Here is a 12948-nt window from a genome sequence, read left to right as displayed (position 1 = left end):
ACAATGTCCTGCCCACCTTTGTGAACGTCAGGACACACCACGATCTCTCAAGCATCACAAAACAACAGAGATTAAGCCACTGCCAGACATTTCCCAGGCCCACGTTAATTCCATAACCTCCAGAATCACAACAGTATGGGGGGAAAAAACAACAAAATATCAATTGGGGGTTATCTGAAATCTTAAGCCTAAAAAAAGTGATGCTGTATTTATGTCAAAATGTGCTTTTTCATCTTATGCAACAGAATAAGCATATATGTTTTATTAGCAATTTATCAGTGGCTTATACGTTAGGGTATTAAAACTGGTATTTCTTTCCATACCCTGAGAGAACTTTCTGCTCTCCCTACTATAAGTCGCTCAGAGCAGACCCTGAGAACAGAAGATATAATTCGCTAACTTTATCAGAAAAAAGTTGCCATAAAAGGCTATTTATATACTAGGCAAAGAAATGGATTGTCCTTAAGTATAAAAAAAAAAATTAAGTTTCAAAAAATTAGAATAAGGTACATATTACGGAAAATAATCAACTAAATTAAAATCTTATTTGACCATTAAAGGCACCTTAGAAGTTTCAGTAGCTCCGAACCACCAGCTGCACCTCCACCAACAGCACCAGAGGCGTGTCAGCGTTTATTTACGTGATGCCATGTGTGCCTCCCCACGTACATTCTGGAGTACACAGGAAAGTATGGGATAACACTTTAGAACTTTAAGCCCCACAAACAACAACAATTACGATTCAGCCTTGGGTAAATTTAAGGACGTATAGATCACAAAGAAATTTAACAAGAACTCTTGAGAAAAAAATGTAAAAAGAAGTCATCTCATTGGCATAAGCACTTTCAGAATTCAAAGTGTGCTTGTCTTCATCAAAGTTAATGATGAGCAAGAGAACCATGAACAAGCAGTACTAGTCTAGTAGAGCCAGTCTCCACACTCTCGGACTAGACTGTATGAACAAGCAGTACTAGTCTAGTAGAGCCAATCTCCACACTCTGGGACTAGACTGTATGAACAAGCAGTACTGGTCTAGTAGAGCCAGTCTCCACACTCTGGGACTAGACTGTATGAACAAGCAGTACTAGTCTAGTAGAGCCAATCTCCACACTCTGGGACTAGACTGTATGAACAAGCAGTACTGGTCTAGTAGAGCCAGTCTCCACACTCTGGGACTAGACTGTATGAACAAGCAGTACTAGTCTAGTAGAGCCAGTCTCCACACTCTGGGACTAGACTGTATGAACAAGCAGTCCTAGTCTAGTAGAGCCAGTCTCCACACTCTGGGACTAGACTGTATGAACAAGCAGTACTGGTCTAGTAGAGCCAGTCTCCACACTCTGGGACTAGACTGTATGAACAAGCAGTCCTAGTCTAGTAGAGCCAGTCTCCACACTCTGGGACTAGACTGTATGAACAAGCAGTACTAGTCTAGTAGAGCCAGTCTCCACACTCTGGGACTAGACTGTATGAACAAGCAGTGCTAGTCTAGTAGAGCCAGTCTCCACACTCTGGGACTAGACTGTTCCATGTAGATTGCTTAGATAATTGGGTGTCTCTTGTGAAACCAATTTTAAACCCAAGGTGAAGATTTGTTCCTCTGCATCCAGGACTCTGTTAGTCATCCTTGGACTCCCACGTCTATCAGTGCCCACCCCTGTCACAGTAGTTAAATGCTGAATGAGGGAATGAACTAATTAATCCTTTGAATCACTGAGCTCTAAGTAGAATGTCTAAGCTATAGAAAAATTAGTCGACATAGTACAAATATTCCTACACCTTCTCAAAAGTGTGGTTTCTTCTGCTATTTAGTCAATGAATACCGTGCACTTACACTATGAAAGAAAGAAGAAAAAAAAAATCAGACATTACATGCCCTATACTCAAGCATATAGATGGCTAAGAAATGGGTATAACTAACTATAACCCAAGGTCAAATTTGATAACTGCCCAAAAAAGAGGTATAGATAAAAGTGCTAAGGGTCTTCAAAGGATCAAGAGATCATATTGGATACGGGCTTGAGAAAGATGAAAGGAGTTCAAGACGATCAAAGAAAGCCTGATGGTGTTATATATGTTTATGGCTGGATAAGACCTGGATGTGGAAAATGGGTGGAGGACAACGTTCCAGTGGGAGACCACAGTGTGCACAGAAGGACACAGGTAGGGAAAGGCTAAGCTTATTCAGGAAAAAAAAGTAGGTCAAAGTACGGGACTACAAGGCATCATATTCTAATTATATGCATTTTTGTTTGTTTTAGGGTTTGGGGGGGAGGAGAGGATTAATGAAATCATTTTTTTTCATTGTGGTGAAATGAACATAAAATTAACCATTTTTAAATGAATAATTCAGTGGTATTTAGTACGTTCACAATGTCTGCCACCTCCATCTAGTTCCAAAACATTTTTATCCCTTCAAAATAAAGCTTAGGCATTAGGCAGTTACTCCCCTTCCTCTTTCCCCAGCCGTAGCCACCACCAATGTGCCCTCTATCTCTGTGGATTTACCTATTCTGGGTATTTTGTATAAATGAATTCAAACAACCTTTTGTGTCTGGCTTCTTTCACTTATCATAATGTTCTCAAGGGTCATCCAAGTTGTGGCATGGATTGGTAGTTCATTCCTTTTTTATGGCTGCATAATATTCTATCGCAAGTATATACCACAATTTGTCCATCCTTCTGTTAACAGACATTTGGGTTGTTTCCAGCTTGCGGCTGCTGTGAACATATGTGCGAATGTACTTGTCTGACTACCTGTTTTAAATTCTTTGGGGTATATACCTGTCTGTACTTTTGTCTTAGAAGTACACAGCAATTCAGTCTATATATCTGAACTAAGCGTTCAACTTCACAATATGTGGGAGTTTGATGAAATTATCTGTACAGTATATTTAAGAAAGAAGCCCAAACAAAATCCCAAACTTACCTCTGCCTCAGGCAGCGTTGGCCTGCCAGACCAGCAACCTGACGGCTTGTCCCTTGCTGCTTTCTACACTGGCATTCCCACTGCTCCCCTTATACTATTCAAACTGGCCCCAACTTACCACCCTTCAGAGCCAAGGACTCTGCGAGGAGAACCATGACCTGGCTGTGCTTTATGACATCTGATCAAACTCTGTAGGCTGCTACTTTGAAGACAGGATCCCCAAGCTCCCAAGACTCCCAGGAAAGCGGGGGGTGGGGGGTACTCAGTCCCAGGACTACGTTGATATATCCTGAGCAGCAGCCTCCACACCACTCCTCTCTGCGTGACGTGCTACCGTATGTCTGAAAACAGCCTCAGGTGCCCTCACTTTATAGGGCAGCAGTAGCCTAGAGGAGGATGTCCTAAGGATACAGCTATAGATTTTGTTCCAAGAGGCTATTATGGCTAAAGCATAGAGCTTAAATCTGTTTTCTTCAGATTTAAGGATTTTATTTGCTGACTTTTTGTTTGTTTTTTTTTTTTTTTTTTTTTACAGCTAGAAGCTAAATATAACAGAGACCTTGTCGCCAACAGCATAAAAGCAACCTTTAAATGTTTATTCATTCCACAAACATTTATTATTAGTATTTAATACACCAAGTCCTTTGTTAGCGCTCATGGAAGAAATGTATATTCAATTCAGCACCTCTTCTCAAAGAGCTGACAGTCTAGTGAAGTTGTGAAAACAGCTGTGGTTTAGATCACGATTAATGACATGAACTGTCATCTTCCCATTTATCCTTCACTGATTCATCCACTTAACAAAATTAGGCCAGTACCTACTATGTGTCAAAGAGAAAATACAATCAAATGGAAAAGGTTAGTTTTGTGTCTACTACATCTAAGTAAGTACAAATAAGCAAGTAATAAAACTTCTTCAGAGAACAATTAAGGCCAAAAATGAGATGTAAATATATAAACATAACATATGGGAAATGTTTGAAATGAAAATCAGTTTGGCAATTTTACTATATATTCCAAACATGAACAAAACTTAATGCAGATTTCTAGCCAGATGGATTTTCATATTGACAATGAAAGCCAAAGTATTTAATCAACTAAAAACTGGATAGAAGTAAATCAGAACGGGCACTTCCAAACTATCTTTAATCATTAGATTTTACAGAGAAAATACTCATTCAAACAAAGCATATTATGAAAACTAATAAAGTAGCGTATTGCTTGAAGAAAGGCCCAGATGAGCTGAATTCACAATTTGGTAAAAGACTTTAAGTCTGTATAGTGCAACAGAAACATTAGTTTTTTTCTCAGGCAATGTTTAAGGTAAAGTTATAAGCTAACTATACACTATATATTATATATTCTATTTTAAACTAATTGCCTCTCCATTCATTTCCCAGAGTAGCCACAAAGAAATCCAAAGCCTGTCCTACCTGGCTGACCCAAGGTCACTTGATTAAACTGGACGAATGAGAAAAGAGCAGCTGTTTTAAGTGTTTTTCAGCTGTTTAAGAGTTCTTCAGTGATTTTCAGCCAGTGATGAATACACAAAGTGACACCATACATTTGGTAAGTGACAATATTATACCTCTCGCTTATTAATATTTTCACATTCCCAGTGTCTCTACATAATGAACTGCACAACTCCAGGTGTCATTCGTATAAACCACACGGGCTATCTCTCCCTGTTTTCCATTAACATCTTAACTAGTACCCAATTTGCCCACTTAAAGTCCGTACTTCTAAATATAAGCACTGTAAGAAGATTCTCTGGAAAAAAGTCTTGACCTACGAAGTCAGAAGACCTGAGTCAAAATGGAACATTGATTCTAACATTTAGTGATCTAAGTTAACTTCTTTTAGCACTATTCCCATCTCTTAAAACGAGTATAAAAACATTTTTTACATAACAGGGTTTTTTCTGAAGTAAATGAGAGAGATGAAAATTGCTGTTGATAGCCAAGCCTTACTACACAAACACTATTTATTCCCAACAATCCTCCTCCCCAACACCACCAACTGCAAGTATGCACCATTCCTCCGAGCTTATCTTTTCATAATATTAACATGCTATTTTATTAATTTGTTTATAATTTCCCTTGCAAGACTATGAATGTCCTAAGGGCAAGGATTGTGACTTATTGCATTTTCTACTGTAGCACTTGGTAGAGATTCAAATACTTGAACTTTATTATTTTATGATAATTATTCTGAATAAAGTAACAACCTACTCTTGATAGCACTGTTAACATGCAAGCTTTATAACATTTACTCTAATGCACTATTATTTTTATTTAAGTATAGTTTATGTACAATATTATATGTTACAGGTGTACAACATAGTGGTTCACAATTTTTAAAGGTTATACTCCACTTATAATTATTATAAAATACTGGCTATATTCCCTGTGTTGTACAATATATCCTTGTAGCTTATTTCATACATAATAGCTTGTACCGCTTAATCCCCTGCCCATATCTTGCCCCTCCCCTCCTCCTTCTCACTACTGGTAACCACTAGTTTGTTCTCTATATCTGACTAGTACACTAGATTTTAATGACTCTCTTCATACATTAAAGTCAAATCTAAAATATCCAATATCCAATGTGATTCATCCCCAGAATGTAGGTGAAAGACTCAAACAAAGTATGGTCGTTCAAACTTCTTTTGCTGGACAAAGAATTACCACCCTCACCTCATGTCACCACATCGTAAGTACTGAGATATGATATCTATCATAAAGTTAAGGGTTTACCAATGACAGACTTTCTCAATTACTTATTCTAGTATCTGGTACACACTAATTAGCTCAAGAGTTCAACACATCTGAGAGGGCTGAAGAAATCCGTGTTACATTCGCAGAGAAAAAGAATTTGTCTCTGTTTTAAAGGTCACATCAAATAAAGCCTAATAAAAAACCTAACAAATAGGGTTTTCCCCACCTTTTTTAAAGTGTATTTATTTTCTCACATGGTCATGGAAAGAGGAAGGACATCAGAGCCAGAGAGCTATGAAATCAAATCTCAGTTCTCCTGCTTACTTGCTGAAAAACCCTAAGACAAAATTAGTTTCGGTAAATAATAATAGAGGTTATTATTAGAGTAAATTTTATAAAAGCTGCAAGACTATGTGTACATGTACCTCGATCCTACTGAGCTTTGTAAGCCTAGATTAAGTGTATCAAAAGAAAGCAGAGCATTCTGGGAAAATGATGAAGCCTCACAGGAGTTTGTTTATGATGGAATGAAGTTTCACAAGGTAAAATAGGAAGGGTTAGACAAAAGTAGGGAGCAGGAGAGGAGGGTTCAGGGGGCAGGTATAAAGCAGCATAATGACCAGACTGGAAAAGATGGCAGGTTAAATGAAGGAGCTTTTGCATTTTGATCACAACCTTTGAATAGATAAAATGAAATGCCCTCCCTGTTCTCAACTTTGGACAAAAATTTACTTTGAGGCTAGCACTGGCAGGGGTCTGAGAGGGCAACGTCTGTCCTACTCAGCTAGTTTTTCCAGGTGCTGAGCAGCAGCAGGAAAGGGAGGGGCTGGCAGCCACTGGCCTGCGATGGGAAGCGCTCTGGAATGAGGGTGTGCGGAGCAGCCTTGGTGATGGCAACCAGGGCCACGGTTTTCAGCTTTGTGAGCCCCAAATCCCTTTTTTTTTCCAGTTTACTCAAGCATTCAAGGGAGATCATTTACACCAACCAAATCAGAAGAAACTGATAGGTAAGCCCAAAAAGGTGTAAATTATAATAAAAGATACAACTAGCTTGCGGAGTTGTATCATCATACAGTCTGTCCGCAGACTGTAGGGGTGGGAGGAGCACTGAATCAGAGCCACAGGGGTAAGGTGGAAACTCTGTGAGGTACAACAGAAAAATCAGGCTTCAGCAATTCCTGATGAACTGCCTTCTAAACTCTCAGCATATCTCTGTTCAAAAGTCTCTCCCTAAGACAACACTAGAGACAAATTTCTGGCCTGAACTCATGTCCTCCCATCATGCATCTCTGTTGCCATTTCCAAATTCCCTTCCTTTCTTGTCACATTACCTTTCTGATGGCCTATTCCAAACGACTGAGATATTTACATTTATTCATTCCTGAGTTTCAAGATTTTTAAACAATTTTTGTGTTTTTAATAGAATCATTATAAAAACCCAGTGAATAACATTCATGAGCTAAAGAGTAATGAATTATAATGAAACTGATTGGCAACTAATGATAAAAATGTCTAACCAGTTAAAAATTCAAGTATATGCCAACAAGGACTACAAAGGATGCAGTTTATCTTTGCAAGCAAAAAAAAAAAAAAAGGTATCCAGAATTTCAGAAAACGAAACAGCATACTAATGAATTTTTTTTAATAGCCCTTATGCTATATGTACGACATTCTAGGACACTCACAAGATGAAACATTAAGTGTGCTTCAAAACTTGATCAATATTTCTATTCCAAATGACTTTAATATTCAAAGTGTTCACCTTTTAAGAAAAAACTTGCTCAAATGTAAAATTTCCCATATATAATAGAACATCAGGGTCTTCCCAAATAACAAAAGCTAAGTATCTTAACACTATACATTGATAACCATGAAAAATGCACGGTACCTTCTGGATCAATTATCTGATGAGCCTAGCTGAATACATTAAAAAAAAACAGTTTTGAGAGCTGGTCCACTCCACTTCTAGAGTGAAGATATAAGTCAACTTAGCTCTCATTTCAGAGGAGACAGAAAGAATGTCCCTCTATTTGGCTACTGAGGTTGATAACTGAGGAGGATCTCTTTCTTCTATTAAGAACAAATCTAGATCCAGTAAGTAAGACAGAGTAGCAGAGATGTGGAGACCAAATTAAATTCAACATGGTGAGGAACTGGGGAGGCGGGGGAAGGCAGGGGGAGGGAATCTTCCTACAACTGTGTCTAAGAGAAAAAATTGAAGAACAGCAAAAACAAATAAATTTAAGTCTGTGAAGAGTATGAAAATGTAGAGCCCCTTTCTCTTTTCCTCTATTCTGAGAAATACAAAATACTGTTTGCTTATTAAGAATTCTTTTATAGTGCAGTTTGATGAAATGAAATTCAAAAGAATGCTAATAAAAAGACCTTGATCCATTCAGACCTTGCAGGGAATATGCTCCTTTCTTAGAATCACAGAAGTACCCACCAAAGCTGGTGATAGGATACTCCTATAGGAAAGTGGAATGGGGATGTGAGGGAAGGAGAACACTCAAAGTGCTGACATGCAAAATCATCTTCAGAGGAGTAAAAGATTTATAACATAAGCTGTATCTAATTGAGAAGATTTTTCTTAAATCTTCACTCTATCACATGCGCGGCATTAAATGAGCATTATACCTTACCTGCCCATCCTGATTTTAGATTACAATAGACATTGATACTATCCGTTACTAAACAACTCAATTGTTTAATTCTCAAACCCTGTTATTTCCAGACACTAAAAAAATGAACAGTTCTACCTTTCTCTGTATCTTCTCTATCTACCTTTTGAGTAAAGAGAAGATAACTCCCTTCAACCTTAAGGAAGCCCAGGATGACTAGCACTGCAAGATTTGGAAAGAAGTCTAACCTTTTTACGATACTGACCCTTCAAATCTTTGATATTAGTTAACTTTTGCTGAAAAATTAACATCTCCATTCTGTATTTTTGCAATGAGAAAGGGGGAAATGCAGAGATCAAAGGACAGAGGACACTCAGGATACAGAGTGTCCTGCTCTACAAATTCGTATCAGCACAGAGAACAGATACTCTGTTCTTCATTTGTCCTACTACACTGATAATAGTATAATTTAAGTAAAGAATCGGACAGCTTTGGAATGATGACAGTAAGTAATAGCTGTGAGCTACATTTTAAAACGTAAAATATCATCAAAATGAAATTAGTATTGTCAGTACTCACCCTTAAGCGAGACTCATTCTAGGAATAATCATAATCAAGAGACACACCTGCTCATTTTGATTCCACTCCCCTTGCTGCTTCAGAGATGGAATGGCCCAGATGCTTAGTTTTCCTGAGAAGTGAATGGCTGCAAGGAGGGTCCCATCCGGAGAAAGGCTCATCTTAAAGATCCCATCCTAGACAATAATTATATTACATTAATGTCAGAGCAAGAGACTTGTAGGCAAATAGAAATAACTTTCAGAATTAACACTCTTTAGGGGTGCCGTATTGTAAAGGATCTCTCATAACTAAGGATTCTGACAGCTTCATAACACTATAAATGTGCTCCAGAATATAAAAAACGGGACTCTTGCCGTTAAGGAGTTTTTTAAAATCTACTTTATAGTGTTACGATTTACATATAACCAAAAGCCCAAATATGTGAGCATTATAAAAATATTCCTTTGTATCACACATAGATTACCATGAGTTCTCAATATCTTTTATGAGTGGATGTTGACAAAATTATGAATTTCTTGAATTTTGGGTACACACCTTTACAAGAACCTTTACAAGATTCTACGCGAACACAATGCCTGGAATATCCTATACCATGGACAGGCCACAAATTCATGCTATGAAAAAGAAGGAAACGGAGAGGGAGAAAGAGAGAGATGAAGGAAAAGAGGGTCCAAATGGTGATGGGAATAAAAGACCGACTAGAGGAAAACGCATTCCTTAATTTAAGAAACACATTACATGTGTAAGGTATTCCAGACCTGCTGGCAAATTACTCAATTTGAGGATTCAAAGTGTTGCCACAGAACAGAGACATTCTGTAACACACTGACTTTACATGGCCAACCCCGGGTACACAGAGAAAGACGTGCCTTCCCAGTTCTACTTCTCCAGATAATCTCTCAGTCCTTCCCCATGAGGATACCAGGTTTGCTCAGTCACCACAAGAGAAACCATCCAAGCAGAGATGTTACCTGCCTACCAACTACAACAGAACCAGAAGAACTGAAAAAACACTAACTAAAGACCTATTTCCCATTCAAGCATTTATTAAGAACAGGGTCTAAGGTAGTTTCCCCACAAAAAATAAAAGAGACCAGAAAATGGCAGTCCACAACCATATTTCTCCCGAATATTTAGAAAATCTGGCAACACGGGGCCCAAATGGCAATAATCAGATGGGACTAGGTAGTGTATGTCCTCTTGAAAGGGTCATAAGATTTCCAGTTAGCCAAAACCCCCATCATTCTCTATTATGGCCCCAAGATTAAGGCCAAAAGCTGCAGAACTGAAAACTAAAGATGACTATACTGAAAAACCATAGTTTACAACAGGCTCGATTCACTACATTATCTACCTATTATCTATCTATTATCTATATTATCTATCTATCACTATATTATCTACCTGGCCTCTTGTAGACAGAGTCTAAGTCCTCAGGTCGAAAACGACTAAGGCACATTAGCCATCAAAAACAAAGAGAACAATTTCAGGAAGTGAGGAACATTGCCGCATGAGTGGATAGACAAGAAGATTAGCATCTGCTAATCTCCTCGCTGAGGACTAAAATCACTTTAACCAGATGTAACAGGTCTATCCCACAGTGTCATAATTTAATGTAAGAAAGACTAAAATACAAGTGCCTGGGAAGGAGAAGCAATAAAAGCAAAAGCACTTTAAGCAAAATTTCAAATACATCAGCTCTTTTCCTCTGTGATGGAGACGGGGGAATGAGTAGAAGATGAAGGACCTGGCGTCTTCCTTTCATAACTCTAAAGTCAGTTAGCTCTATGGTTTTGCACAAGATGGGCCTCCGAAGCATAGATTTGCATTAATTAATGTGCCTCCGAAGCATAGATTTGCATTAATTAAAAGAACTCTCAGGACTTCCCTGGTGGCACAGTGGTTAAGAATCTGCCTGCCAAGGCAGGGGACACGGGTTTTTGCCCTGGTCCAGGAAGATCCCACATGCTGTGGAGCAACTAAGCCCGGGCGCCACAACGACTGACCCTGCGCTCTAGAGCCTGCGAGCCACAACTACTGAAGCCCATGCGCCACAACTACTGAAGCCTGCGTGCCTAGAGCCCGTGCTCCGCAACGAAAGAAGCCACCGCAGTGAGAAGCCTGCGCACTGCAACGAAGACTAGCCCCTGCTCGCGGCAACTAGAGAAAGCCCACGCACGGTAATGAAGACCCAACACAGCCAAAAATAAAAATAAATAAAATAAATTAATTAAGAAAAAAAAAAACTCTCCACCCATCCTTTAGAGTTTCAGATGACGAAACTGAAGACCTGAAGGGTTACAACACGTGCCCAAGATCATCATTCAGTGTAAGCAGCAAAGGCTGAACCAGATGCAGAGTCTTCCACCCGCCTCCACGTCCCCTGATGGCACCATGGTCACTGCCCTCACCCGGGCCAAAGCCTTTCTAGTAGTGACAGGCATGCTCCTCAGTGGAAATTATGACCAAGTATACCTTTCTATTTCATCACCTGAACAATTAGTCACGTGTCATCTGTACGGTAACCTGCAGGTACACCATACGTTCCATTAAACAACCCCACTAAAAGTGCTTTGAAAGCAAGTAGGAGGTTTATCGATCTCTTCAACAAAAAACAAACCAAAAAATGTATACTGAATAATGCGAATAATTTAACAACAGCATTATGACCAGGGAAATAATGAGTGAATATGCTAAATTTCCTTTTGTTTTCATTCCTCCCTCCCTTCCTTCCATCCTTCCTCCATGCTTAAGTAATAAATACATTAACTAAAATGTTAACCATTTGCTTTTTTTTCTTCATCCCCTTAGTTTCATTTGATGCCATGACATTCACACTGCAAACTTACCATTCCTTTCCATAAGCATTTTGTTGTAGAAATTTGCACTCACACACAAAAAAGTAGAAATTGCAGTATAATAAATACCCAGGGGCCCAACAACCATCTTAAACAAACATCAACATTCCAAGCTTGTCTCACATGTCATTCCCCAATCACCACAATGCCCTCAGGGGCCTTTGTGCCCAGGAGGATTTTAAAGCAAATCTCAGACATTACATGCATACACATTAAGTGTACATTTCTTTCAAGTCCCAAGTTATCTGTTTAACTTTCATAAATATGCACAGTAAGAAGATATGGTTATTAGCAGCAACTGAATTGTAGCCAGCTGATGACACAGACAAGTCACCTATGTTACTTTAGAAACACAGTGATTTCCTTCTGAAATATAAACTCTGCTTCTTATTTGTAGAAACTTTTCTGAATTATCTATAGCATGCAGGGTATTTCTGGCCCAGAAAGTAATTTATTATCCTGACAGTAACTGTGACACAAGATGTAAAGCCACAGTTAGAAAATCCATGCTAAATTCTGTAAGCAGGGTCTGCAGTATTTGGAAACCTGAATGCCTATTGGTTGGCAAGGAAGAGAATTCAGGAGTGTATGCTTTGGAAATAGGAGGGAATGGCTTTTCAATCAACTGTACATCACAATAAAAGTAAACTTCTAACATTCAAACCATAACCCCTCATATTGTATTACGATTTCTCAGCATAAGTGAATTACAATCTTGTTCTCTTCTCCTCCATTTGAATTAAGTAGTTGTAAAGGCAATAAAATTTAGGTGTAGCTGTAATTTTCACTTTGGTTAAAATGTGTCTGTGAATTTCTTTCACATTTCTCAACTACGAATGCCATTTTCATTTTAATCATCATTTCAACAGTTGGAATGTTGGTCAAGAATACAGAACTTGGCAGGGAAAAGCAGAAAGCTCCAAGATGAGGAACAAGACAAGGATGCCCACTCTTGCCATTTTTATTCAACATGGTACAGAAAGTCTTAGCCAGAGCAATTAGGCAAGAAAAAGAAAAGGCACACAAATTGGAAAGGAAGAAGTAAGATTGGTTCTGTTTGCAGATCACATGATATTATGCATAGAAAGCCCTAATGACTCCACCAAAAAACTGTTAGAATAGATAAATTTGTAAAATTGCAGGATACAAAATCAACATACAAAGTTCAGTTGCTTTTCTATACAATAACAGTGAACTCTAGGAAAGAGAAATTAAGAAAACAATCTGATTTACAATAGCAT

General features: G+C 38.5%; 1 protein-coding gene across 1 annotated transcript in view; it reads right to left on the bottom strand.

Annotated features, from left to right (window-relative positions):
* NBAS (NBAS subunit of NRZ tethering complex) overlaps window positions 1-12948 on the bottom strand; it is a 345265-nt gene that overhangs the window by 266218 nt on the left and 66099 nt on the right. Inside the window, exon 12 of the mRNA XM_007183498.2 lies at window positions 8894-9022. Coding sequence (XP_007183560.2) covers window positions 8894-9022 — 129 coding nt within the window. The remainder of the gene's footprint in view (window positions 1-8893; window positions 9023-12948) is intronic.

This window comes from Balaenoptera acutorostrata, chromosome 12 (genome assembly GCF_949987535.1).
Source record: "Balaenoptera acutorostrata chromosome 12, mBalAcu1.1, whole genome shotgun sequence".
In the NCBI taxonomy this organism is placed as follows: Eukaryota; Metazoa; Chordata; class Mammalia; order Artiodactyla; family Balaenopteridae; genus Balaenoptera; species Balaenoptera acutorostrata.
This window is presented reverse-complemented; position numbering and strand designations above follow the sequence as displayed.